The sequence below is a fragment of the Azolla caroliniana genome, unplaced genomic scaffold (assembly GCF_043228905.1).
Source record: "Azolla caroliniana isolate FFs.n. ecotype wild unplaced genomic scaffold, voAzoCaro1.0.p SCAF_4, whole genome shotgun sequence".
NCBI lineage: Eukaryota > Viridiplantae > Streptophyta > Polypodiopsida > Salviniales > Salviniaceae > Azolla > Azolla caroliniana.
In genome coordinates, this window is record NW_028230439.1 from 20,000,859 (window position 1) to 20,028,508 (window position 27,650).

The 27,650-nt window shown below is 36.0% G+C and overlaps 3 protein-coding genes and 1 non-coding gene across 7 annotated transcripts; 3 read left to right on the top strand and 1 right to left on the bottom strand.

Moving 5' to 3' along the window:
- Positions 1 to 258: 258 nt before the first annotated feature.
- On the top strand, positions 259 to 6,947 carry LOC147865295 (cyclin-dependent kinase C-2-like). Its single transcript, XM_087318073.1, has 12 exons — positions 259 to 424; positions 1,777 to 1,858; positions 1,936 to 2,026; positions 2,204 to 2,233; positions 2,324 to 2,433; positions 2,537 to 2,609; positions 4,380 to 4,500; positions 4,615 to 4,732; positions 4,928 to 5,067; positions 5,169 to 5,226; positions 5,333 to 5,403; positions 6,091 to 6,947. Exons 1-12 carry the CDS (start codon positions 315 to 317, stop codon positions 6,557 to 6,559), a joined length of 1,473 nt encoding a protein of 490 aa, XP_087174199.1. The 5' UTR covers positions 259 to 314; the 3' UTR covers positions 6,560 to 6,947.
- A 926-nt stretch (positions 6,948 to 7,873) lies between these two features.
- LOC147865296 (U6 spliceosomal RNA) lies at positions 7,874 to 7,978 on the bottom strand. Its single transcript, XR_015529736.1, has one exon. It is a non-coding gene; the product is annotated as a U6 spliceosomal RNA (small nuclear RNA).
- A 1,732-nt stretch (positions 7,979 to 9,710) lies between these two features.
- On the top strand, positions 9,711 to 13,531 carry LOC147865297 (4/1 protein short form protein). 2 transcript variants are annotated; one of them, XM_087318075.1, is made up of 8 exons: positions 9,711 to 9,937; positions 10,071 to 10,176; positions 11,454 to 11,509; positions 11,753 to 11,830; positions 11,913 to 11,986; positions 12,162 to 12,295; positions 12,583 to 12,744; positions 13,172 to 13,531. In XM_087318075.1, the coding sequence occupies exons 1-8, from the start codon at positions 9,860 to 9,862 to the stop codon at positions 13,330 to 13,332; spliced, it is 849 nt and encodes a 282-aa protein (XP_087174201.1). In that variant the 5' UTR covers positions 9,711 to 9,859; the 3' UTR covers positions 13,333 to 13,531. The 2 variants fall into 2 exon arrangements, with proteins under 2 accessions (XP_087174201.1, XP_087174202.1); XM_087318076.1 differs by lacking the exon at positions 11,753 to 11,830.
- Positions 13,532 to 16,262: 2,731 nt separating this feature from the next.
- On the top strand, positions 16,263 to 26,127 carry LOC147865298 (arginine-specific demethylase JMJ20-like). 3 transcript variants are annotated; one of them, XM_087318077.1, is made up of 8 exons: positions 16,263 to 16,569; positions 23,344 to 23,499; positions 24,091 to 24,247; positions 24,565 to 24,688; positions 24,800 to 24,950; positions 25,039 to 25,095; positions 25,183 to 25,294; positions 25,482 to 26,127. In XM_087318077.1, the coding sequence occupies exons 1-8, from the start codon at positions 16,351 to 16,353 to the stop codon at positions 26,090 to 26,092; spliced, it is 1,587 nt and encodes a 528-aa protein (XP_087174203.1). In that variant the 5' UTR covers positions 16,263 to 16,350; the 3' UTR covers positions 26,093 to 26,127. The 3 variants fall into 3 exon arrangements, with proteins under 3 accessions (XP_087174203.1, XP_087174204.1, XP_087174205.1); XM_087318078.1 differs by having other exon boundaries at positions 16,264 to 16,569; positions 24,571 to 24,688; XM_087318079.1 differs by lacking the exon at positions 16,263 to 16,569 and adding an exon at positions 22,527 to 22,866.
- Positions 26,128 to 27,650: the final 1,523 nt, after the last annotated feature.

Here is a 27,650-nt window from a genome sequence, read left to right on the forward strand (position 1 = left end):
TTCGTCTTCGTACGAATTCAAAAGAATGCGTATGATATAAAAACATTCTTATATATTTTTTTTACACTTTTTACGTTTAACTTTCTTACCTTAAAAAAATAAAACTTTACCTTACCATACTCGAATGATGGAAACATTCGCGAATGTGTATGAACGTATGGTGCGTATGGTTCATACTATGCTGATATATGTACGTATATATTTAGTTTCGGTAAATCTCTCAAAATCAAAAGACCAAGCAAAGCTTGTGATGAGAGAGCGGGTCTGAACATTCTATCACACACACACACACAGAGACACACGCAGAGAGCGCCATGGCTTCGGCGTCTGCAGGACAGCTGAATTTAGAAGAGGCAACGTCGTGGGGCTCAAGGAGCGTTAACGTTTTCGAGAAGCTGGAGCAGATAGGAGAGGGCACTTACGGGTGAGTCATTCCACTCTGTTTCTTCTTCGACTCTCTCTCTTTTGATTTGATCTATGTGTATACACACATACACACACTTGGCACAGTGTATTGGACTTCTTAGAATGACATCCCCACCTGATAGGGAAAACACAAATTCTTTGCAATTGAAGGTGTTGGGAAACATCTCATCATTTGGGATGGGAGGATAAAGTCTATATTTGAACTCACTCTAAGCATATGGCACACATGGGCTTAGTTAGTATACAGATACCAGGTTGGGATCCCAAAGAAGAATGCTGGTTTTTTTAGACAGCTAGGATAAAGATGCATTTTCCTAGAAATTCCCAAACTACATGATCTCAATTGCAAGAAATGTCAACGTTGCCATATCCAATTTCAGAAGGTAGATTGGACATTTGCATATCATTAAAAACTTCTCCTAAGTGAATATGACTTATGTAAATCACAAACTAATTGGTATCCATACATGGATGGTAGTATGGATTAGTAAAAAAGGGGGATTCCCAAGCTTCAATAGTTGGGTGCAGATGGTAGTGCTGGTGGTGTGCCTGTCTCGTCTTCCTTTAAAGCTATTTATTTGGAAGGTTATCTTGGGTGGATTACCTCTAGAGTTTGTGTTATGGCAAAGGGGTATTGCTTATGTAATGCATTTGTTTTTATATGGTTATAGTGGAACATAATTGACATTGCTTCACCAGTTATCTGGTGTCAATATCTATTTGGAAATTTACATTGTGGTGCGGGACTCTTTAATTGGAATGTCAAAGCCCCCTTTCCAATGGGTGTTTTCTGAAGTGGAGTTAGGATTGTCTTCTCTACATTTTCAGATTGTATTTGAGTTCATAAGATATTATGGATTATGACATTGTTTGTGTATGCGGAATGTCCCCTTTGTCTTTGATGTCCAATATGGGGTTCAGAGACTCATTGGTGGTTAAAATGCATATTGATGTGGTAATTCTTGTTGGAGAGTTTAGGGTGGTTGATTCAAGAGAAACCAAATATTTATAGATTTGGAAGGTCTCATATATACCATTTTCATGTGATTTTATCCCACATGAAGTTATACATCCATAATAATGTAACTAGAGACAAGGGATGTCATGGTGTCCCTAATGGGTTTTGTGGTGGGTCGATAGGATCTTGTTGTCCTATCAATTATTGTTCTACATTTCATAACCACTACAGTACTATTTATCAAAGAGCACGGGGAAGCTGTGTGGCATTGATGCATGAAGTTATGATGCTAGATGATGGAAATCATTGTCAAATGGCTGAGAAATTAGTGTGATTTGAGCTCAGATGTATGAGTAAATGAAATTATGCCTTATGTTTCCTTCTTGTTACAGGCAGGTTTATATGGCCAAAGAGATCGCTACCGGTGAAATTGTGGCTTTAAAAAAAGTTAGAATGGACAATGAAAGAGAAGGGGTAGTTGTAAAATCTGTATATAAAATGGTTATGAGGCAGTGATAATTTTGATAAGAGGTTTGTGATTTTCTTTGTAGTTTCCGATTACCGCAATTCGAGAAATAAAAATTTTAAAGAAGCTGGAACATGACAATGTGATCAAATTGAAAGAAATAGTAACTTCTCCAGGTTATTTTTACGTTCTTTGAAAGATTTCTGAGATTGCTAAAGTTTTGGATCTTATGTGTAATTTAAAGAATGATTGCCTGTGGCATCTCCTGTCATTCATTTAATGACATGGGAGATAAGGGGGGGGGGGGTAACTACTTGCCATGAAGGAAAGAGATATTTACTTTCTGTTTTCAGGTCCTGAAAGGGACGAAAAAGGAAATTCAGGTAGATTATATGTGATATATTTTGTTCTGATTTCATGTTCTATGGGCTGCCATATGATTGTAATGGATTATGTATGGAGGTACATTACAGAGGGGAGCAAATACAAGGGTAGCATATACATGGTGTTCGAATACATGGACCATGATCTTACAGGCTTGTCTGATCGTCCAGGGATGCGATTTTCTGTGCCGCAAGTAAAGGTATACAGTCTTTTATATCATTTATTATCTAATAAATAAACATGATGTATTCTTAGTAACAGATTATGAAGGATTCTGTTGCCAATGTTGCAACATACTGCAGTGTTACATGAAACAATTGCTGACTGGACTTCACTATTGTCACATAAATCAAGTCCTACATCGGGATATAAAAGGCAAGCAGATTAAAAAATAGAATAAAGATTTATATTGAATCTCTAGATATTATGATCCTAAATGAACTTCTTTGTAATGGGACTGCTACTTTTATTTTGTTCCAAATTTGTAGAGGCACATAGTAAATCAATTCGTAAAACTTGGGATTCCATTCATAAAACTGCTGGATGTTGTGTTATGATAAATATCTGGTTGAGAAAACATGATATAACTGATGCTTGGAAAGGTGTAACTTTATGTTATTACTTTGTGTAAAATATTTAAAGTTCAAAGCAATGCAAAATCTATTAATTCAATCAACTGCTGAAGTTGGAATGGTAAGTAGTTGCATTTGAGTTTTTTAATTTGTAGATGTTTGCTATCTTTAGCTCTGGATTAAGTTTTCGTTTGGATAGGTAGAAACTGCGTCAACCTCCAATGTATGAAAATTAATTGATATAAACTTCAATTTTTTGACATAGGAATAAATGACATGATTTGCAGATATTGAAATAAATTAAGAGAAACTGACGCAAGGTTTTCTTGTTAACCTTGGTAGCTACCAAGCACGAAATAATCTGTTCTATGTCATATTTACTTTTTCTTGAAAGGTCATAAATAGAAAAGTAGAAATTAAAGCTAGCTCCCAACAGAAGTTAAAGCTGGCTCCCAACATACTCCTGAAGCTAATGCTATGGTGTTTGTGTCAACTTGTTACAGTTTTGGTATGGGATTTGCCCTGGACTAAACCCTAAACTCTTCATAAACATACTCTCTGCTATCTCCTACGTCCACACCACCTTACCTCTCACAACCCACTATATCCTATGTAATAATAGTTCCCTCATTCTTGTCCCTTAGGATATATTTGTTCACTGACGACACTAATAAATATATAGTTTGTTATATATTTTGGCAAATGGAAATGTATTGCAAAATTAAAAATATCACTTTTATTGAAAAGGATAGTTTCTTTAATGAATTATTAATGTTTTAGCTCATCTTTGAAGAGGAATATCCTGGTACATAATTTTCGTTCCATGGAGGTTTTGAAAGTGTTAGTAAGTGCTAGATTTCACTCATATCACTTTTTAGAGAAGTGATGGAATCTGTGTTCATTACTTCATTTAGAATTATATGAACCTTGGCCTACTCGTGAGTAGGGATGCCTTGCCATAACATCTTTTCCTCATTGACAATTGAGTTTCTCGTGTAGCATAGATTTGCATCGCCATGGCTGTGACTAGTTTTTATAAGTAGATTCTTTAATTTCTACTTTTTGTGATATTATGTAGATTGTTTTATTTTGGCAAATGGAAATATATTGCAAAATAAAAATATCAGTTTTATTGGAAAGGAGAGTTTCTTTAATGAATTGTTAATGTTTTAGCTCATCTTTGAAGAGGAATATCCTGGTATGTAATTTTCGTTCCTTGGAGGTTTTTAGAAGTGTTAGTAAGTGCTAGATTTCACTCATATCACTTTTTAGAGAAGTGATGGAATCTGTGTCATTACTTCATATAGAATTATATGAACCTTGGTTTTTAGAAGTGTTAGTAAGTGCTAGATTTCACTTATATCACTTTTTAGAGAAGTGATGGACTCTATGCTCATTACTTCATATAGAATTATATGAACCTTGGCCTACTCATGAGTTGGGATGCCTTGCCATAACATCTTTTCCTCATTGTCAATTGAGTTTCTCGTGTAGCATAGATTTGCATCGCCATAGCTGTGACTAGTTTCTATAAGCTGATTGTTTAATTTCTACTTTTTGTAATATTACGTAGGTTCGAATTTACTCATCGACAACAATGGAATCTTAAAGCTTGCTGATTTTGGGCTTGCAAGGTCATATACAGGGGATCAACAAGCAAAATTAACAAATCGTGTCATAACACTTTGGTACAGGTGCAATATTGTGGGTGTATGTTCCGTTTCTCTGAATTTTACATTTTCTAGCTATGTGTTCTAAGCTCCTCTTCGAAGATCACCCCGTTGAAATATCGCTCAATCTGTGCATAGACCACCAGAGCTTCTGATGGGGTCAACAAAATATGGTCCAGCTGTTGATATGTGGTCAGTTGGTTGTATATTTGCTGAACTTCTCTATGGAAAGCCTATTTTGCCAGGGAAAGATGAGGTACAATTAAAAATGTATCCTATCATTTTCTTCATAGATTTTTAATGTTTTGTTATTGCATTTTCCTTGGCATATAAAAAAAATCCCATTTTGCATGAGAAATATGAGGCATGAGTAAAAGCATATATCTTGTTGTTTGTTGTAGATTCTTGTCTGTTGTTAAAGCTGATGCATCTTTCTTTGATGTTATTGCAGATAGAGCAGCTAAATAAGATATTCGAGCTTTGTGGGTCTCCAGATGAGACAAACTGGCCAGGTGTTTCCAAACTTCCTTGGTTTAGTCAGTTTAAGCCGGACAGAGTTATGAGACGGCGAGTGAGAGATGCTTTCAAACAGTATGTGCTCAGTAAATCATGCTGAATAAGTTAGCATATATTTTGAAGGATCCTTTTGATTAGGAGTGCCTTTCTGAAACTAGAGTTGGATGTTAGGACAGTTTTGACCGGCATGCTCTTGATCTCGTGGAGCGTCTTCTCACACTTGATCCATCACAGGTTCAATTATGGAATAAATTATACATTGGCATTTATTATCTCGGGCTATTTTATTGTTTCTTGATGGGTTTTTATCATCAATTCCTCTTCATTTAAATTCAAACAGAGAATGTCAGCAAAGGATGCCCTTGATGCAGAATACTTTTGGAATGATCCCTTGCCATGTTTACCAAGCAGGTTTTTGGCCATCTTCTTGAAGTATTAAATAAATAATTTATTTCTTTAAGCCAATTTAACTTGCTAGTTACGTAGAAGTTTTAAAACATATTCTTATCTATAACTAAGAGGGGAATCCGAATGGCATGGCGTGAAAGGTGTGCGTCTTTATGCCATCCTGATTTACACTTGCTTTTAAACCATTTGGACCCAGGCGTCTTTCACATTAGGGCGAAGGAATTAGGTAAAAATATGTTGGTTCAATCAGAAATCTTTCATTTTAAAAGACTCACTGATGCTAGCTGGTAGAAAAACTTCTTTTCCATTACCTCCGGCCACACCACTTTATGCCTTGGTAGAAAAACTGTTCGTGTGGAAGTGGTACCTTTTTTGTTTTTAATTCATTGTTTATGTAGGGAGAGCAGAGAGAAAGTGTAAATGAAAAATAGAGATGGAAAGAGTATGGTTCTTCTTACCCATCATGTGTGAAATATATGGTGATGGAAGGTGTTTTTTCCACCCGTAAGTGCTCATAAAGTGATGCAATTTCCTGCGTTGTAAGCTTTGTAGTAGAAACGGGAATTATGGAGGGTGTGGACATAAATACGTTTTGGATTTAAGTTATGCAGCCTTATAAATATCTTTAATGCCAGGATAGCTTAAGTAATTAAGACTTTGTTTTTCACTTGAATGGATATTTCTGTTCAGCCTTCCAAAATATGAAGCATCACACGAGTTCCAAACCAAGAAAAAGCGTCAACAACAAAGGCAACAAGAAGAGCTATCAAAGCGGCAAAAGACACAGCATTCTCAGATGCACACTCGGCTTCCACCAGTACAAGGCCATTTACCAATGAGATCAGGAGGCCAAACTACTGTTGCTGGTGGTCATCATCATTATACTGGACAAAGGGGCAGTGGGCCTCAAAATAGATATGTACAGCCTGGGAACCGAGGTCCCACTGGTGGAAGCTATAATCAGAACAGGGGGGGGGGTTCACTTAGTGGATTTGGTCCAGTTCCAGGTGGTAATTATGGCAGTGCTCCTTTGAGTGGTCCACCAGGACGAGGTAATAATCCTGGTGGCTATGGGCAGGGTGGAGCTTCTTATTCAGGTAACACTTCAGGTAGGGGACCGAATATCCCCAGTAGTGGACGCTCCCAGCCATATACATAATGGCAGGAAGAGGACAGCCATATGGATGAAGACTACGAAAGAAGACATATTGAACACTTTGATTTGGACAAAACAATTCATGGAATAGGTGATGTTTCCGGTTGGAGTGTGGGCTGGAGGAGTTGGGAAGAAAAAGGTCACTACCTGTACTATGTAGTATCTCGACTTGGACGTTTATTTGTTTATTTTGCACTTAATTCTTCTAATTTGTATAAACAACAAATATCCCAGCCATATGGATAAAAATAAAAGCAAAACATATTTGAACACTGCAATTCGGATAAACAGGAAGTGAGTGGTGTTGTTGGAAGACTCGCTGGAGTAGTTGATAATAATTTGTACAATGTGAAAAACTGACTTGGAATTTGAAAATTTGCCCATTTTTGGTTGTCGGGTTCAATTTTTCTGATTTTTTTAAGTACATATGGATGTAAAGGAAAAAAAATACACTTTTTAAACACTTGAATTTTTATAAAAAGGTAGTGCGACTAAAAAGGTTTTTTGGATCTATGAGGATTACTTTTGTGTGTTATATGACCTACTGTATAGTTGGTGAAACTTGCAGAACAAAACATATTAAGGCTATAGGTGATTGTTAGTACTACTCATAGTTGTATCATATGATGGTAAGTGTTCTTGGATTTTTGTGCTATTTCTTGTTTCTTCTAACTATTTCTATTTGCAGATTTTATATTTGTATATTTTCACATTTGTTTGTTTATAAGAATAAGAGATCTAATTGTAGGTTTATTGACAAACAAGAAGCTGCCCAAGTTTGGTTTATATCTTGAGCATGCAAGAATTAAGTGTTGTTCATCATATACTAGTTTTTTGTTGCATGCCAATATCATCATACTTGCATGATGATGATGTCATGAAGCTGCCTCAACACCTAACTTGTGTGAGCAAGTTAGAAGAGTGTTAAGGCTGATTGGCCTTTGAAGATGGGGGAATAACATGAAGGTTACGTGAATTTGGTTGGTTGGCCTAAAAATGAAACCCGTTTAGTCTTTCTTTAATGATTCTACACTTTGCTTGGAAGGTCCAATTTCCCTGTGTTTCTTTGCCATTGAAAGAAAGGAAGAGGGGAAGAAAGGTGCAAGAGAGAGAGAAGAGAGCCTAGATGGATGTAGTTTAGTTGGTAAGGTCACCTAATGTAGACTAGGAGGTCATGGGTTCAACCCATCACATTCTATAGTGCCATCTAGTGAATAAAGAGATATGTATGAAGTATGTAATAGAGAGGTGAGAAAATTGTGTTCAAACCCAAATGTAGTGCTTGTAGTGACTTACCTCTAGGGTAAGCTAATTATGATAAAGAGATTGATTGATTGATTTTTGCATGTCATCCTTGCGTAGCACCCATGCTAATCTTCTCTATATCGTTCCAAATTTATCAATGTCCCAAATATTGTTGCAACCTCTCCGGTTCATGTTGTGGAGGAAAGGAGAAACGATGGGAGTTAAATGGATTTCAAGGGACCATATGGCTACTCCTAAACGGTTAGGTAGTATACCAATACTCCATTAGGAAATGCATTTGATGGTTCATAGAGTTGCTTTATTATGAGATGTGTCAACAAGATAACCATGGATATCTATGATGCAATATTTTATTGAGCATGAAGGATTAGTGCATGTGAAAACAAAGTTTCAAGCATCGTAATGGCCATTACTCAATGGATGTATTCCTCTAAAGAGTCAACATTTTGTATGCTGACAACAGTGGTAAGGTCATAGCTAGATGGATTATTGTTTTTTCAGTGAGCACCATCAAGTGATAGAGAATTTTGTAATTCATTACAAAATGAATTGCTCGTTTCTTCTCAAGTGTTGTATTGGCAAAGGAAAGAGATGCTAAGATCTCAATTCAATCTTTTATTTCGATTGGGAGTTGTACATCTGGGATGTGGTTGATAATGAATCTCAAAGGTTGTCGGAATTTGAAGTTGCCAAACGATGGTTATGTATTCCCCCAAATTATGGATATATTTGGGAGAAATTACAAGATATATCATTATTGTTTGCATACTTGCCATTGAAGACGAATGTTGCACCTTGGGTGGATTGGCAGTTACATGATGGTACACGCTTGTTATAGGTCACTACAAATATATTGTATCATGATCATGTAATGGCATCATTATCTTGGATATCTCCGAAAGCAGAAAATATGTGGAATGTATGTAAGTCGAATGGTAGGTGGTGGCAAATATTACAACGTGGTTGGCATTCCTATTTCCCATTTCGTGCAAAGGTATTCATATAGAGAGTCATGATTGGTGGGCGTCCATTAGATTCAGCCTTAAAGAGACAAGGACTAGGGTCAAGCAACACGTGTTTCTTTTGCACCATTCCGTTGGAGGACAAAACACATAGATTCATCAAATGTCCTATAACGTGTATCATTTTGAAGTACTTATCAGACATTTGGCAAGTTTTAAGCCGTTGTTATTTGAGGGCCTCAACAATGGGTTTTTTCTCGGTATGTTCAAAATGGTCCAAATGACGCGATGGAGATATTATTCAATTGATACGATATTGGGGATTGCAACACAATTGGAATATGTGTAATGCTTTCATGTTTGATAGTAGACATGGGGTGAAGGCCTATCTATATGAAGAAGTTGAAAGGTAGAGTCTTATTGGGAAGATATATATGAAGAAATTGGAAAGATGCGCCTCACTTAAACAAGGGCAGACAAAAATTTTGGGAAACTGGGGAGCATTTTGAGAAGATAATAAATCGGACAAATCCAGGGGTATTTAGGGGAATAAGGAAAATCTCAGGGGCATTTGGCGGGAAAACGATGGAGATCATGATTCATAATACGTAATATACTCGAATGCATTGGCAAACCTTCTTCTTCATACGAATGCACACGAATGCGTATGTTATCAAAACATAGAATGTTTTTTTTTTTTTTTAACACTTTTTACCTTAAAAAAAACTTTATCTTATAATAAATAATCGATACAAAAGTGTGGTATTTACCATATATACAAAAGTGTGGTATTTACAGAACTTTGAGGGTGTTTTCCATACGCGAAAGATTGAAAACATTCGCGAATGTTTCATGCTATGATGGAGATGACTCAGGAGTTGGTTCTTCTTCTTCTTCTTCTTCGAAGCTCCCCCATGGCTGCTACTACTGTTTCTCTGGTCCACTTCTTCGCCGGAAATCTTCATGTTTTGGCTCTGAATTTCTGCCATCGTTGATCAGAAATCCTCATTTATTATTATTATTATTCTTCTTCCTTCTGTTTCGTGTTTCTTCTTTCTTCTCCTCAGGCGTGCAAATGAGCTGCTCTACGCTATTGGCGCCATCTGATGAAGAAATGACATCTCTCCTTTGTCAATTCGACGTCTTGCAGGAAGTAATACGAAGAAAATATTTGATATATCCAGTGTTTGATTAAGAGCGCGAAATCCTCCTCGAATGTGTTAAATGTTGATATGGAACGCCATACTGAATCTCAATTCTATCTCCTTGTTTTCTTAATTAAGCAGAGGTACAAGGAAGCCATGGTTGAAGCTCGTACCTTGAGATTGAAAATTTCACTGGAAACTCAGAGACGTGAAGCTGCTGAGACGTTGTGCAGTGACACTGAGCTAGGTAATCAATAGAGTCCATGATCAATCTGTTCATGGAAAATTATCAGAAGGTTGATGATGAAGCAGTACTGTTTACTGCAGGAAACTGCAATAATCAATGAATCTGTTCATGAAACCTCAGAAAATGGATGATTTAGTAGGAAAACATGAAAGACAGTGAGTCTGTTCACAAACAAATTTGAGTCCTCAAATTTCATTTCTTATTTCTAAAGAAAATCAATGTATAACAGTCCTCATTCTGTTGATTGAAAAACCACAAAAATATGATGACCAAATACTAGTTATTATCGATTGTTAACAATGTTGCTACCTGTTAATGAAAAACTCAGAAGACCAATGGTTAAATAGTCCTTAATTGTGGGTAAGAATCTTTCCTTCAATAACTCAGAAAACGATGGTTAAGTAATCTTCTTGTAAGTAAGAAACTGTTCATGAAATACTAAGAAAATGGATGACCAAGTAGTCGTTGTGTTTGTAGATTATAATAGGCCATGGAATCTGTTCTTGAAAAGCTAAGAAAATGGATGATTGAGTAGTTTTCTTGATTGTAAGTAGGAAACTGCTAATGAAACACCTAGAAAACTGTTGAGGTTAGAATATGGTTATCTGTTTTTCTCAGATTAATGTTTTTAACCGTTGCTGTAGTATGCGAGAACCCTTGGCTTCACTTCTTTGCGTCTGTTCTGGAGTTGTAATTAGCCTGTCTTTGCCATATTGTTCCACCCATTCCATTACTTATGTTACAAATGAAGTGAAATTCTTATGTTTTATTGCCAAGCCGAACTTATTTGAAGCTATCTAGGGATTATTTGTCACCTGCTATCATATCTGCTATCCACATGGAAGGATTAGGTTGCATATAATGGTGTTTTTTGTGTGTCTGAGTTGTTTTTTTAAGTTTTACTTACATCTTTTCCTATTTTAGAGGGATTCTATAGGTCTTTGAGTGTATGACTTCATGTGTTTGTCTTGTTATCGTCCAAGTTTATGTGAGTATGATTATAATCTAGCCAAAAAACAACCATGGTTTACTGGTTTGTCTTGCGGATTCTTATGTTTAGATGGTTTGAAGCTAATGTATAAATTTCTTCCATGTTAGTTTATTGTTTAAGTCTCTCATTTAAGCTTCATAGATAGTTTTGTGTAACTTTTGTGTGTTTTTTATTACAGGTTTTGTATATCTTTATAAATTTTACACTAGAACTCTATAGATAGCAAAATAATTTGCTTGATCGCGAATATGATGAAAGTACTCATAATTAATTGTTTCCTCTACAGAAAAGCAGAGGCTGCTGAGAACCCAGGCAGAGACATTCAACAAATTGTTGCAACAGGTGAGCTTTCATCTTCAATTTGTTTCCATTCTGCATAAGCTGTAAATGTCTCTATTTTGGTCGTAAAGTTGCGAGTGTTTTTTAGGCATAATCCTGAGGTCTAGATTACTTGCAAAATTAAACATATCAATTGTTTGCATCGTTTATGTGAATATATGGATAACGCTGTAGGATGTTCTGTATACAGCTTACTAACTCATATGATCTGATATGACAACACATTTTTTCTCAATTTAACTTCAGCTAGAGTTCCGCTCGAAGCTTGAGGATGTTGTAAAGGAGTTGAACTCTTTGAAGCTACAACTTGCAAAGAAAGAAGAAGTATATGAAATTGGATTAATCTTGAGCCTGATGTTCGATTCCATGAATAACTCTTGTATCTATTCGCTGCTTAAATCTATAGGAACATAAGGGCATCCTAGATGCGGTTAGTGAAGAATATCGAGCAGAAAATAGTGCACTTCACAACCAAATAAGGTAACAGTTATTTGAAAGTGCACCTTTGAGAGACCATAAATCAGTAATGCATGAACAGAATCAGTAAAATCCAAACAGAAATCAGGACCTAAGATATATAGTATGTGGCAAATCCTCATTTGAAGTGATTAGTGAGTGATCCACCCATGAAATAGCTTAATGTTGATCTCATCAGGCATAGCCAAGAAGAACTAACACTAAGGGATGCGGCCGTTGCTCATCTTGAGCAAGAGCTTTCATGTGTTCATTCTGCCATGAATGAGCTTCGCCAAAGCTCGTTAAAAACATTGGATGACCAGGCATTAACATGTATGGTAATTAAAAAATCTCTTTTTCGGGAGTGAATCTTGAAGGAAACATCTTTGATTGATGATATAATTACTTACATAGTACATGTTATTGAGAAAAGAGGGATGAACTGACCATAGAATAGTTCATATAGAATATACGATTGCACTTTCGGGGATATTACCAAGGGCATTTGGGGAAATAAGAAAGATTAAGGGGTATTTCTGAATTTTCTCTTTCTGCCATACTTTTGCACGCTTGTGCAGATAAAAATCTAGCTAATGCTGCCATATATTTTGCATCGTCAGATCAAGCTGAGATACAAAATCTGAATCAGAAACTTCAACATCTTGTGAGAGAGAAGGACATGCTAGAGAAACATCTTTTACAAGAGAAGAATATTGTAGAAGACCGTCTTCTGCAGGAAAAGGATGTTCTTCAACAGCGGCTTTTTGATGTGGAGAAACAGCGTAAGAAGGCCATTCCCTACACCATTTTTTATTGAAGGATTGCATTGAGTTTTTCTGCATCCTATTTTGATGTATTATGTTTCTCTAAATTCCTATTTTGATATCTGGTTACCCTCATTTGATATGTATTAGCTCTTTTCCATCCTTTAAATAAATTAGCCTTCATTCGAATCTTATTCTAATATATATTTTCGGCCAAACACTGAAATACCCCTGGGTTTTCATTATGCCCCCCCCCCAACCTACTTCCCTGAACAAACCATACATTGGTTAACGCCTGAAAAAGAGAAAATGGGATTGAATCCATAAAGGGCAGTTAGAGGAAATAAAGAAAAAGTTGGGGATGATGCCAAGTTTTTTTTGACATATTTGTTAGGTGCTGTTGTTTTGCCTATTCTGATGATATATGTTAGGCTTTTTTGTGCAGTCATGATTGAGAGAGCAGATCATGAGAAGCGACTGGTGGAATCGAACTTCAGCAGGCATGCTGAAATCTATAAACATAAGATTATGAAACTCAGAAAAGAGAATGAGAGTTTGAGGTTGCAGCTGCTTGGTAACAATAGTCATCATTTAGATGATAGATAACGGTGAAAAGGTTAGAGGTTTTAGAGAGCAATTTTGTAGTGGTTTTGCTTGCTACATGATTGTGTTTTTTTGTTTCCCTTTGGTAGATATACCTTAGGTCATACATAATATCTGAACATCAATTCTTATTTTGCACATTTGTGTGTGCGTTTGTTTGAGAGATCATCATTCTTATAACCTAAATACTAGATTTTAAGTAGATGGGTTAAGAAACTTATTCTTTTGCCATGAGATTTTCTAGTTTATGCGCAGTTAGTAAGATAGGTTGTATGTTTATGGATAAAGAAACTTAAAATCTTATGGCAAAATGTTTAAAGTCTATAGGGTTTATGTATATTGTTAAGAAACATAACATTGTTATGCTTTAAGGCTTTCTAATTTATCCAGTCACTTGATATAGGGTTTTATGCATATGGTTTGAGAAACTAAAAACCTCATGCTGTAAGGTAATATAGTTATGGACCATGGTATCCGTATTCATTGAATATAGGGTTATATATATACATATATATATATATACATATATATATATATACATATATATATATGTTTTGTAATTGATCCATAATCTCAATACAGGGTTTTATGTAAGAGTTTCTCAAGCTTTGTTTAACATATCCATGCATTCTATTTGTTAAAACAATGCATTCAAATCTAACTAGTGTTGTTAAGTTAAATCCCCGGTACAACATCATGATTTTAATTTATGCATCTGAGGATTGTGGCATTTTTATTGTGTTGTAGGACATGCTTATAAATCAATTTTGGTGTTGAAATATGTTTGTGACGAGTACTAGAAGTTTCCTTTGAAGCTTGTATATTGTTAAGATGTGGGATATTTATTCCATTTGCCTAAATTTTTGTTGTTGTAAATGCTTTTCAGTAGGGATATGATTTGCAAGGTTTAAACATGAAGAAAGTATCAATGTTGTATTTAGGGCTTGGTTAAAATTTTAATGACATGAAATACATTGTAAAAGTAAAATGGACATAGATGTGATAATTTGGTCGTGCAAGTGTATACAAAAACTTGCACATGCATAGACTTACCCAAAAAGTTTATGGTAACATTGAATGAGATATAAAACAATCCTTGTACATAGTTGAAGGACCATGGTTTGGATCATGGAGATAGCTCATTATATAGTATGTCTTGGGTTAACATATGATTATATTCACTTCAAATTTGTTTTGTCGATAAAATCTATTCTTTTATGCATTACATGATCATGCAAACACTAGGAAGTGGGAAATTTGCAATTTTGTTTCAAGATATTGGAATCCACACTCTTGCATCTACACCCTTGCTCCCTGTTTACAAAAGGATTCAACTTTATATTGGTGTGAGAATTGCTCCTACATCTCATCCATGATTCAAGCGCTATTGTCAAATGCTAAATTTTAGTTCACATAATAATGTGAAATTGTTGTTCTCCTCCCACATGTAGAGCAAATATATATTGGCCTATACCCATTGCCACCATGCCACCAATCCATGTTGGATTGCATGTTTTGAGAAGGCTAGATGAGGGTGAGCACAAGGACATTTCGATGAAAGCTGAACAAAAGTACATTATCATAGTAAATTTGAAGAACATAATGCTCTAGAGTGGAATTTGTAATAGCTTTTATGGAAATCCATTTCTCCTTACTATAAGAAAAGGGATAAAGCCATCAATCCCTTTATTTGCTATCTTTGCTAGTTTTGAACTAGAAAATATAATATTTTCCCCATTTTCTTTGCAAATGACAGATTTTCCCATTTTAGTGAGGTATTTCCCATATCTTTCTCTCCCTTGCAAAAATAATGTCTTGCACCACATGCGTCTTTGGGGGTTCCTCATGATTATAGTTTCAACTCAAGGACTACGAATAAGTGAATGAAGCGGAAAACTTTGAAAATTATCCTGAGGCTCTTCATTTTTTCTAGCTTTTTTTTTTTCCAAAAACATTTTTTCTAGTTTTCCATTAGTTGAATTTTGATAAAGGAAAATGATACAAAATGACCAATATATATATGTATCATGTATGTATGTATGTATTTGCTCAAGTAGCATTGGAAAGGATGTGAATCATGATTAATGGCATTCTCGGAAATAAAGAGGATTGTAGTACATTTGCGAGAGTATGGGACAGAGTCACTCGCCTCCTTGCGGCATGTGAAGTGGAAGGAACAACCTTGTGGAGTGTTGCGGCATGGATTGACCACTCGGCTAATAGGTGGACGGACACCTTCAATGCGGATAGTTGGTGCTATGTATGCACAAGAGGCAAAATCGTCAAGATCCGCTTTGAGAGAGACTTGTTGTCCGCATCCCCTAGGTTCCTGGAAATTTGGAGGTTGATCGCAGGCTTCACCTTGTGGTATGTCTGGAAAGCACGATGCCTAAAGGTTTTCCAAGATATGGTACAACCCCCAAAGGAAGTGATCATGCATATATGGTTCGCGCTTATCAGCTGCCTACGAGGGCAATTGGACGAGGTTTGCAACCACTCCAATGATGTGGCCATTGCCCGTTTGCGCTTTTGGCAAAAATGGCAGAACACGCCTATGGTGACGCTAGGAGGAAGTGGCCCGAGGTGGAACTACCAGCCCCCACGCTGGTTGTTTCCTTCTCACATGCCACCCTCCCTTCGTTGTAGGCCCCAGGAGTCGGCTCATACTGACCGACACTAAAGGCCACTGCTTTTAGTTATAGGTATCTACTTACTTTAGGTAGTCGGTTTGAAAGACTATGTAAGTAGTCTCATTTTCTTGATCTTGATCGGAGGGAGATTCCCCGTTTTGTGTATAAGCTTCCTTGTATAGTCTCATTGTAATCACCCTTCCTAACTAAGGGGAAAGTAGCTTCATTTTGAAACAAAAAAAAAAACGAACTAAGATCCTAAGGTCATTTTTGTAGATGAAGAAAAATTCAAGGGCAATTTGAGAGTTTGCGCAATTAAAACAGACTATGTATTCTCACAGAAGCAAAGAACCTCCTCGTACTATTCAATCAGCATCATCAGACCATAATTATGGAGAAGCTTAAAGTTGTGGCTGATGTACCTGTTATTGATGGTAGGTCTACTTCATACGACGAATTTAGAGAGAAATTCATGAAGCCCAACCTCCCTGTTCTCATTACTGGTCTTCAACTTATGCATCAATGGCGAGCTTGTAAGGAGTGGGTCACTCAAAGTGGTCGTCCAGATCTCGACTATCTCTCCACCCATTTTGGCAGCTCCAGAGTACAGGTATTATGTTTCCTTCTTTTTGCCTCGTTTCTTTTTACAAATATTGGTTCTTGTTGAGTTTTAATCATTTTCTTTTGCACCAATTTGCTCTTTAGTAAAGAGAAATCATTTCCTTTCCAATGGATACAAGTTAATCTAGGGATAACAGGCTGAAAAATCGTTCTTGAATGTCTGTTAACAAATTTGTTCTTAAATATGATTTTTTTTCACAAAGTTTTTCTTATGAGAATGATTATTTTACACATTGTTCTTACATGAGACCATTTCCTTCTCAAGAATACGGGTTTTTTCTCTTCATTGGCCTCATTTCCTTTCACAAAATTTATGAATTTCCTTTGAGACTTTAAGTCTATCCTTTTGGCATCATTTCCTAATGTATTCTATATGAGATGTCTTCTTCACGAGATTTGTTATTAAACTTCTTAGTGAGATTTATGGTCTATGCATTTTTCCTCATGTTTGAAATTTTGTAATATTGTGACTTATTTTGTAGGTAAATTGCTTTTGTCATATTATAATATGCCTTCTTAATGAGATTTTTGGTCAAATTCTTTTTTACTCATTTCTTTTACAGAATTCCTTTTTTATTATCTCATTCTCTTCAATGTGTGTTGCTAATGAGAATATTTTCGCATCAATTTCCTTTATAATTACCTTGATATGACTTTATGTCTATTCCATGTGATATTCAATATGCTAATGAGAATATTTTTGCATCAATTTCCTTTATAATTACCTTGATATGACTGTATGTCTATTCCATGTGATATTTTAGTCTTGGGAATCACAAGGGCATGGGATCGTAAAATATCATGGAAACATTGGATCCTAATAGCATGAATCTAAGCTAGTGTAAATATATATCATGCTTGTTAGATATAATAAGAGGACAATCAAAGAGCTATGATTTTGTGCATGTGGTACTGCCCTCCCAAATCCCTAAACTCCAAGAGAAAATGGACATTGGACTCCCTTCACGTCATACAGCCAATAAAAGCCAATTCAGAACTATAGTTGGGATAGCCCGTTCCTGAGGGACTTGTATATTCTGATGCACTATTAAAAGGTATATATGACACATCGGAGTAAAGAAAATTTGGAATTCAAAGATCTTAATTTTAAGCTTGGAAAAACTCAAATAGAACATGGTAAATTTAGTCCTCAAGTTAATGCAATTTGGGAAACCCTACTTTTTGGCAGATTTAGTACTGTGGAGTTTCTTCGGCAAAATAATCTTTAATAAGATGGAATATGTAGAATACTATTAATTGCCACATACATGCTTTTCAGTTTCAAATAGACACCATCTTATCACCAAGTTCAAAAGCATGTATCAAATCAATCCTCGCTAAAAGCATGATGCAAAATTATACTTGTAGATGATGACAATGACAATGATGATGATATTGACCGACCAAGCAATGTAGTGTTGACAACAATGAAGGTTTGGCGAAGTAGCATTGATGAAGACAACAAGAGGTGCTAAAAATGATGATATCAAAGATGAGGCAATGAAGTCGATGATGATGAGGACGCGTCTCTGGAAGCAAGGACTATGACTATGGTGACCATGGCATTTCTAGAAGCAACGACTAGTATGATGACGATGTCTCTAAAACCAAGGATGCATTACAATATTCTCCAGAATATTCTAGAACCCTCTAGAACCTTCTAGTTCTACAACTTTCTAAAGATATGTGACCAGAGAGTATTTCTAGATCAAGTACATTATATACAAATACATTCTCATATCACGATGGTTGAGCATGACATTTTCTTGATGTGAGGTTGCAGGTTCAATCCTCACCAACTATGTATTTTATGTCACTATATCGTGACACTGAACACCCACGAAAATGCTCCTTGGATAGAGGTAGTGAAAAAGATAAAAGGAACATCAGTGGATAGAATGGAAATGATGAATGATACATTAGAAGAAGCCAAGAGGAAAGCTTGTGCGTTGCATGTAGGAGTGCCCACAAGAAGATGCCAAGAATCTTGGAACAAAGATTGGGGCATCAGATATTCCATTTGCTTTGGCGTGGAGGATGGGAAGAGATGAGTCTCGAGCTAAAGCCCTTATTATCCGATTCATGGATATTGACAAAAAAAAGCTTTCTTATCTAAAAGAAAGGCACTCAAGGGTGAGAAAATATGCTTAGATGATGATCTCACTCCAGCTCAAGTGGCACACCGCAACGAAAATGTACCACGAGTACTTGATGCAAGAAAGGAAGCAAAATGGGATATATATATAGGTGGTAAGTTCATTATTATGGGGAAGAGAACTGCGTGACCATATATGGCCTATGAGACCCTACACATGACTATATAGAATCGCAACAACTCTCTACAAACACATGTCGGGTAGTTTGAAGATAACTTCAAAAACACAGATATTGTTATGGCTACAGAGACCCACCAATGCATGGCTAGCAAACTCCCTAATGTACAAGGATATATACGGGAGTCAATATGTCGTCCCCAACCTCAAACACCGGGAAGCACTAGAGGTTTGGGCTCCATGATAGAGTGCATGTTGTGCATAAGGACATAGATGCATGTATCATGTGGATACGAATCAAAAGTGGGAAGCTTAGGGAGCTATATATTGCAATTTGCTACTTTCCACCTGCCTACTCAAGGTTTACACCTCTCGGTGAATCACCATATTTGCCATTATATGATATTATCATAAGATTTGCTACTATGGGGGACATAATACTATAAGGAAACTTCAATGCACGAACTAAGGATGAACAAACAACTACGTTTGAAGCCAACAATGTTGTTTATGGAGAAGTTATGGCAGAAGAGGTTGGTCTAAAGCGACAAGCTCAAGATATGAGTATAACTGAACATGGCAAACACTTTCTAGCCTTAGGAAGTGCACATGGATTTGTGATATATAATGGATTGTCACAATGACCTGGATTGGATGCTTTGACATGTTGGAACCCAAAAGGAGGTGCAAGGATAGTCGATTATCTAATGGGATCTCCATCTCTTATACCTGAAATAAGAGAGTTCACTATATCTGGTAGACCTATTGGCTTGGTAGCAGATCATGCATATCTATGCTTTGAGGTAAAGGAGGTTAATATATCTTTCTTCTTTCTTTCTTTCTCCCCGCGTATAGTAGAAACTTGACTTCCACTCTATGTCATAGAAGCTTCCAGCTTCCAGTATAGTCTTGTTGTGTCTTATTGATCTTCACATGCTTCCACACATGAAAAACCCCAACGTAAGCTCTCCAACAAATGATAGAAGAGCTTCCCACAAGAGGTACCATAGTTACCCACAAGTTCTATGAGAGCAGTTTGCCAAAAGGAATGACCAGATCCAGAGAAGTAAGTCTGCATCCGGCCATCAAGAAAACTGCCGACAGAAGAAGAGAAGATCTTACACTCTCTGTTTCCCAACAACATACCGAAGAGGACCTGTGGAATGGCTTCCACTAGCAACATCTTCGAAGTCGAGAAGTTTGATGGAAAGAACTTTGCATTGTGGAAGGAAATGATACAAGATGCGATGATCCAGTCACTTTCCGTTCATGTAAATTTGAAGCAATGAAAATTAATTATGAGATTCATGACGAGGAGCTTTTGGCTATCGTGGGCTCTTTTGAACGTTGGGGCCATTTATGGAGGGTTCTCCGTATCAGATCATTATCTACAATGATCACAAGAAGTGACATTTCCATAATGCTCAAGTCTTGAATCGTCAACAAGCTCATTGGGCACAATTTCTTACACACTTTGATTTCTTGATTGTGTATCACCCTAGAATACATCAAGGAAAGTAGATTGTCTATCTTGGCACTCTTACATGGCACTTTAACAGAACCTACTTTTGAGCATCAAAAGCAAGTGTTCCTTGGTTCTAATTGTTTATGGGTGATGGCAACTAATGCCTTATTCAACTAACGCCTACATGCACCCATAGATTCCATGATTATTGATTCAATTTGCGGTGATCTTGATGCAAATCAATTCACACAAGATATCTTGAATCATATGATTCTAGATTGTGCTTCTTGTTCGAGGTTTGAGGGTTCTTGTAAAGATTATAATTAGTTTTGTTGGCATGACAATTTACATTTTCGAATAATTTACTTTATGTCCCTAATGGTTGTTCCTAACTCCTAATTTCACAACATTACCATGACATGCCAATGGTCGGACATTTTGGAGTCATCAAGACTTCGGAATTAGTTTCTCGAAGCTATTGATGGTCGCATCTTCATAACTTTGTTGAGGAGTTCATTCGTAGTTGTGATGTATATTGTTGGTCCAAGTGTCCTTGACATTGACCATATGGGTTACTCCAACCCGTACGAGTTCTTGATGTTCCATGGAAGTCTATCTCTTGGATTTCATCATTGATCTTCCATCTTCCAAAGGTTTTGATGTCATTCTTACTATTGTGGATGGCATTTCCTTCCATGTACAAAGGCTATCAATAGTCAAGAGATAGCATATAATGTTATGCATGAAGTATTTTGGCATCATGGTCTTCTTGATTACATGATTAGTGTTTAAGGCCCAGAATTTGTTTTGAAATTCTGGAAAAACTTGCATGTGCTACTCCAAATTGATTGTAAACACTATTCGAGCTATCATCTAAAGCTTGATGGTCAAACCAAATATACCAATCAAACCTTGAAATAGTATCTTCATTGTTTCATCAATTACCAATAGGATGATTGGGTTAACTAATTGCATTTTGCGGAGCTTGCTTACGATAATTCAATTCATTCGCCATCATGACTGTCCGTCCCCATTGGACAATGCTTGAGCATCGAAAATTCTCGAAAATGCAGAGGATCATCTACGTCAGCTCCAAAAGATTCACAATACTCTTTCTCGTCATTTACATCATGCTTAAGTCACACATAAGAAATTTGCAAATCGTCATCATCTCGACTAATCACCAAAAAGACCCAAGTTTCATGTTGAAGATCATGTATGGCTCTTACGACGTGATGTAAATACCACAGGCCTTGCAACAAGTTGGATTATCATCGTATTGGTCCATATGTAATCTCTGACCAGATCAATAACATTTCTTTTCATCTTGATCTCCCTCCTCATATGCGTCTTCATCCGATGTTCCATGTATCACTTTTGGAACCTTATGCTTTGAATTGTATTCTAGAATCATGGTGCTCCTCCACCTCCTATTGAACTTGATAAAGGTTCAGAATATTCGGTGAAAACCATTTTGGACTCAAAAGTTGTGCGCCAAAAATTATATTATTTTGGTATTTGTTAGGTCATACACGTGTGCATCGAAGATGGGAGCTTGTTGAGAATCTCCCTAATGTCATAGAGTTTCATCATTGATATCCTAATAAGGCAAGCCTAGTTTGTAGATTGCGATTTGTGGAACTTGTTATCCAGAAAAGGGGATGATATTATGAACATATACCAAAACTCTAAAAACATAATAGAGATTTGAACCCATGAACTCTTCAAAGATGTGTAAACTTAACCATTAGGATAAATCATATTATATTTTATATTTTTATAACTTGTATTTGATCAATTAGAGTATAAATGTAATACTATGAAATGTCACCACCTCGCACAAGCTGATCATAATGCATGATCACCAAGTTCATGCTTGCACGAATGCCAAGTGGCAATCATGCATACTTGCTAGGTGGTGAATATGCATGTGTACAAACCATGCTATATAAGCATGTGTTCGAGCATTGATGAACCATTTCGGTTCAATACTAGTCTTCGGCATCTTCTTGTAATCCTTGTTCTTATTGTTGATGCATTGTCAATCTCCTCTTATTTCTCTATTCTCATTATCTTCTTCAACTCGATCTTGTACTTGGCTACGGCCTTGACAATAGCTACTCCTCATTTGGGGTGCTATCACAAAATGTGCACTCTAAGAAAAAATGTGGGGATAAACTAACAACTTGGGGTTGATTATTGATTATATCTAACACACTTTCAACCACCTAGTTATGAAGATATTGCACTCATGGACTATTGAATGAAAACTAAAGAAAGCACTCTTTAGATTGAAGCAAGTGCCATTAGCGTGATACTAGAAGACCATAGAGCATTTGGATACATGGTATTGCTTAGACAAATAGTCAAGAAGTGCATATATTTTATCACTCGGAAGTGTTCAGTGACCTAGAACATTGCATTATATGCTACAGAATCCACCTCAGCATTCTAGTGACATATCTTAGAATCCATCTCAGCAGTATTCATATAGCCAGAAACAAAGACCAAGCACACAGAGGTGTATTACCACTTTGTTCAGGAGAAGGTCCTAGCAGGTGTCATTGACTTGCAATACATAGGCACATATGAGTAGTTGACCTATATTTTTATGAAGACTGTAACTGCAGATAAATTTCGAGCATTCAAAGTTTTGGGTCTTTGGGTCAGTGTGCATAGAGACAGGGTCTTTGGATCAGCCCAAAGTTTTGGAGACTTAATACATATTTAATGCATACGTTGCTTGGAGTTAATACTCAATATTCCATTGTACTCAAATATCTTTGGAACATTAACATATACCTTTGTATTTTGCATAGTAATAAATGGATTTTGTCCTTTTTGAATCACCTAGTCTTCTTCTTAACCTATCTGAGTGTTCTGTGTTTTTAGTTTTCTGGTCGTGTTGTATCAGAGCATTGAGCTACATCGGTCTAACTTCTTACATATATATAAATGAGGACCACACTATTATTAAAAAGTTTTCTTAAGATATGTTTGCATAGAAAGCTTTAAATTTTGACAGGTTGCTGAATGCTCCATCAGAGAGTTCACAGACCAGAAAAGATTGGACATGAATGTTGCAGAATTCATCAGTTACTGGAAGGAATGTCATGTAAAACTACAGAAGAAAGATAGGTTGTCCTCCTTGCTGTACTTGAAAGATTGGCATTTTTTAAAGGTTTGCACTTGGTTTCTTTGTCAAAATTTTCTGATTCAAATATGTCAGATGAAATTTTATGAAGCATAAGCTCTATAACCCTTCAAAGCATGAAGAACCACATGTATGTGCAGCCTCATTTTCATCTTACATTTTGTTAACAATGAAGAGTAAATCTTGCAAACATCATTCCACTGTTCTGAACCCAGGCAGTGAATCCTTTGTAGTAGGTTGAGAATGGCAATAGAAATTGTGGTTCAATTACTTATAGCCTTCTAATGGAACATAGGGAGCTTTTTCATTCTCATGGCCTCACCTTGAACTGCAGATTCATCAAAGTTCAAGAAACTCGCCAACTTCATTTAGTTTTTGCTGTTTCATTGGGCCCCAATTCCTGAGCTAAGTGATTTTTTAAATCCTTCTTGTATATCATGTATTGTGCCCCTTATTCATTTGAAAACATTTTGAGATAAATTCAAAAATGTGGTAAGTAAACAAAATCCTTTTGTAGATTGTAACTCAAAAACTTCTTTGAAATTTTATTAATTTCCTCAGTTCGATTAAACTGCTTAATAATGATGTTGCAATGAATATAATCAAACATTTTTCCAGGACTATCCTGAGTATTTCCCATATACAACACCAACATTTTTCATGGATGATTGGTTAAATTTCTACTTGGAGAATTACCAGCTACATTTATCTAAAGATGGAGTTGAGAAAGATGCATGCTCATCAGACTATCGTTTTGTATACATGGGGCCTAAAGGTATCTAACAAAAGATAATTAATATCATGTGTACTACATAGATGATAATCTACAATTATGATCTTTTGCTAATCAAACATTAGGTCTTAAATAATAAAGCCTCATTTTGGTCTATCTTGATAAGATCTAGAATAGAAACGTGTTTATTTAGGCTATTTAGTATTGCACCTTCCAGTTTAAAACAATTCTTTTTTATTTGAAGATTATAGTTAAACTTTTTAAGTACCTGTAGTGAAAAATAATCATTAGAATTGATTGCTTGTCTAACTTGGAGACTTTTGTCAATATAGTTGTTGATACTTCCTAATTCTCGCAAGTTGCAGGAACATGGACACCATTGCATGCAGATGTCTTAAGATCATTTAGCTGGTCAGCAAATGTATGTGGTAGAAAACTGTGGCATCTTCTTCCTCCATCAGAAACTCGTTTTATCTATGACAAGTAAGCATACTTGCTTTATGTTAACTTTTGATGGTCATAAAATATCATATATTATAGTTTGACATCACAAGCTATTTAGATGATGCTTTCTCCTCATTGTGCTGTGTTTAGACATGGACGAAATACAGTTTATGATATTTATGGGGATGTGTCCGTAGAAGAGTTTCCTAAGTTTCAGCAAGCAAGCTGGCTAGAGTGTAGACAGGAAGCAGGACAGATTCTATTTGTCCCAAGTGGATGGTATCATCAAGTGACAAATCTTGTATGACCTTATTTTTCGCTAAATTATCTAATTTAAGATGATTTGTAACACGTGCATGTGTAACCTTAACTGCTATCTTCTGAAACAGGAAGATACCATATCTATCAACCATAATTGGTTCAATGGATACAATCTTGATTGGGTGGTTTGTGTTTGATTCTATATGTTTGTGCTCCTTGAAAACTCATTGATCTTTCCTTGTTATGGTATCCCTCTGTGTTGTATGGTGTAGAAGAAACTACTTTTGGCTGATGCCGAGGAGACAATGGCGTCAATTGAGGATATAAGATCAATTTCAGACAACTTTGAAGAGCTCTGTGAGAGGAATTTGGCAGCAAACTCAGGTTGGCTTTTGATGAGATAATGTATTCCAGGTTTTGTTTCTGACCCTACGAATGTTTCTGATGTTAAACCTTTTTTCTTTATTCTTTGTAAGTTCTATATTATTTGTATTTTTATCTCATATGCCATTATGGTTTTTGGAGACATTAATATATCTTTTTTCATTTGTTTCTTTGTCTTCGTTTGCAGGGATGAACCTGACTGATTTTTTTGTGTTTTTAAGAAGAATGTCATTCTTCTTCTTCTCATTCATCAGGAATAGCAATATGGAGAGCGAAGACGATGAATTAGAAAGAGAGAATTGTTGTATAGAGTCATTCTCTACTAATCATATTTGCATGAATTTGCTTTCAGAAGTTCTGTTTAACATTAAAGCAATTGGTGGAGTGGTCGACTTCCTTTGTTCATCCAAAGTTTATCGACCCTGGGATAATCTGGATGATAGACCAGCTGAAAAGAAAAAGGAAGACTACTTCATTGGCAGTGAAAAGGAAGAGTGTATCTTCTCTATGGATTCCCTTGAGCATTCAGAATACTTCAATTTTTTGATAGACCTATGCGTAGGTCACAGCAATCAAGAAAGCACAATGGAATGTTCAAAGTTGTACAGGATTGTTTCACTCAAAAATGAAAGATTGAAGAAAAGAGTTTTTTATAATCTTGGTAACACGATTAATGGTACCATCCATCTTACTAAAAATATCGCTATTGAGAACAGGGGAATGTCACCCCAACAGTTAGCTCAGCTAATTAGTACTATTTTAGATCATCTCCATCAAAGCAACCCAAGGATGCGTTAAATGAATTTAATTACATTTAAAATAATCATTTTTTTAACATTTCTGAAGGAGGTCTATTGTGATATTGTGGATTAGTTGTGCTGGTTCTCAAGAGGAAATTTTAGTTTTTAGATATAATTCTGACATTTTTCCAACTTAGTTGTAGCACAAGGATAACATGGGATTGCAGAGTTCTCATTGAATTTTAGCTCTAGCAAGCCTGAATTGATAAATGGGTCAATTTTGTCCTTTAAGAGTGCAACAAGTCCTTTCTTTCAATTGTTAACTAGATTTATTAGCTCAAGAATGTCTTATCCTTTGCAGTGAGCTTGCTCATGCTACATGTTTTAAGAAATAATTAATTAAATGATGGAAAGGACAAGATTTGGCACATTTCTTGAACATAAGATAACTTTATTCTGATGGATAGCTCATACCTCTTTACACTTGAACTTGAATTCAATCATCTTTGGCCATTGATCATGGGTATATATTCCACAATATACAATTAGACTTTTTTATATTCAACAGAATCTAAACAGCATACGAAGTTGTGACAACCTAACAAAGTTGTGTCTAGCATTTTGATTTTTCTTTGCAGCATACAAAGTTGTGTCAACATAACGCTATGCATTAAAGTTTAGAAATTCAGTAAAAAAGAGGCAAGTATCTTGTGAGATAACATGGGCATCCCTACCAACTTTCTCACCTTGAGAAGGAGGGGTGTAACCTAGTGACAATGCATACGCCACATGAGATTCTGATTGACTTGCATCTTATGTTACATAACCTTTGTTTTATGGTAAAGCAAACGTAAAGAGAGCCTCACAAGCTGTAGTTATCTTAGATTATGTCTTTTCTTGCTTTATGCTACTTAAAGTTGAGAATTTTGCACTTCTGAACTATAGAGTACAGGATTAATCATAAAAGAGGCATGACAATAGTACAAGTTCAAATTTTCAATTAAGTATTTGGAATAAAAATATTTCGTTTAGTGTCTTCAAATTATAACTTTCTGATCAAATTCTTTGGGTTTGCAGTGATCTGTTCATCTACCTTTGAAGGAATGCCATTATTGGATGGCCCATTATGTTTTTCTTGCGTGTGTGGTTAACCTCAAATAGTGTTATGTATGTATTTGCATTAAGTTATTTTACCAAGAAAATGTGAGTGGACTGTTGTTTGAGCTATGCTAATCTTTTGAAAATACTTCACAACCGGCATCTTAAAAGCATGTACAACAGAGAATGGCTGCTATCAAATAATTGAGGAACATGAGCAAGACTGTATGTAGAGCTCTTATGTTCTTGGATCGTATAAATGTTCCATTGATGAGGACTTTTGACTCATTCTTAGAGGTTTTTCAAAATTCATGGTAGTATAATAGGCATCATGTTGAGCTGCAATTTTCATCTAGAGTTCCTAGATTGTTTATATATTGCATAGAATCTTCATATGCTACCATGGCCAGCTCCGCATCTGCTTAAGATAGTGATGAAACTAGAGTCTAGAAGTTCAGGGCTATCTTAACCAAGACAAGTAGATGTGTCCTTGGTTTTTTTGGTGGTCCAGGTGAGGG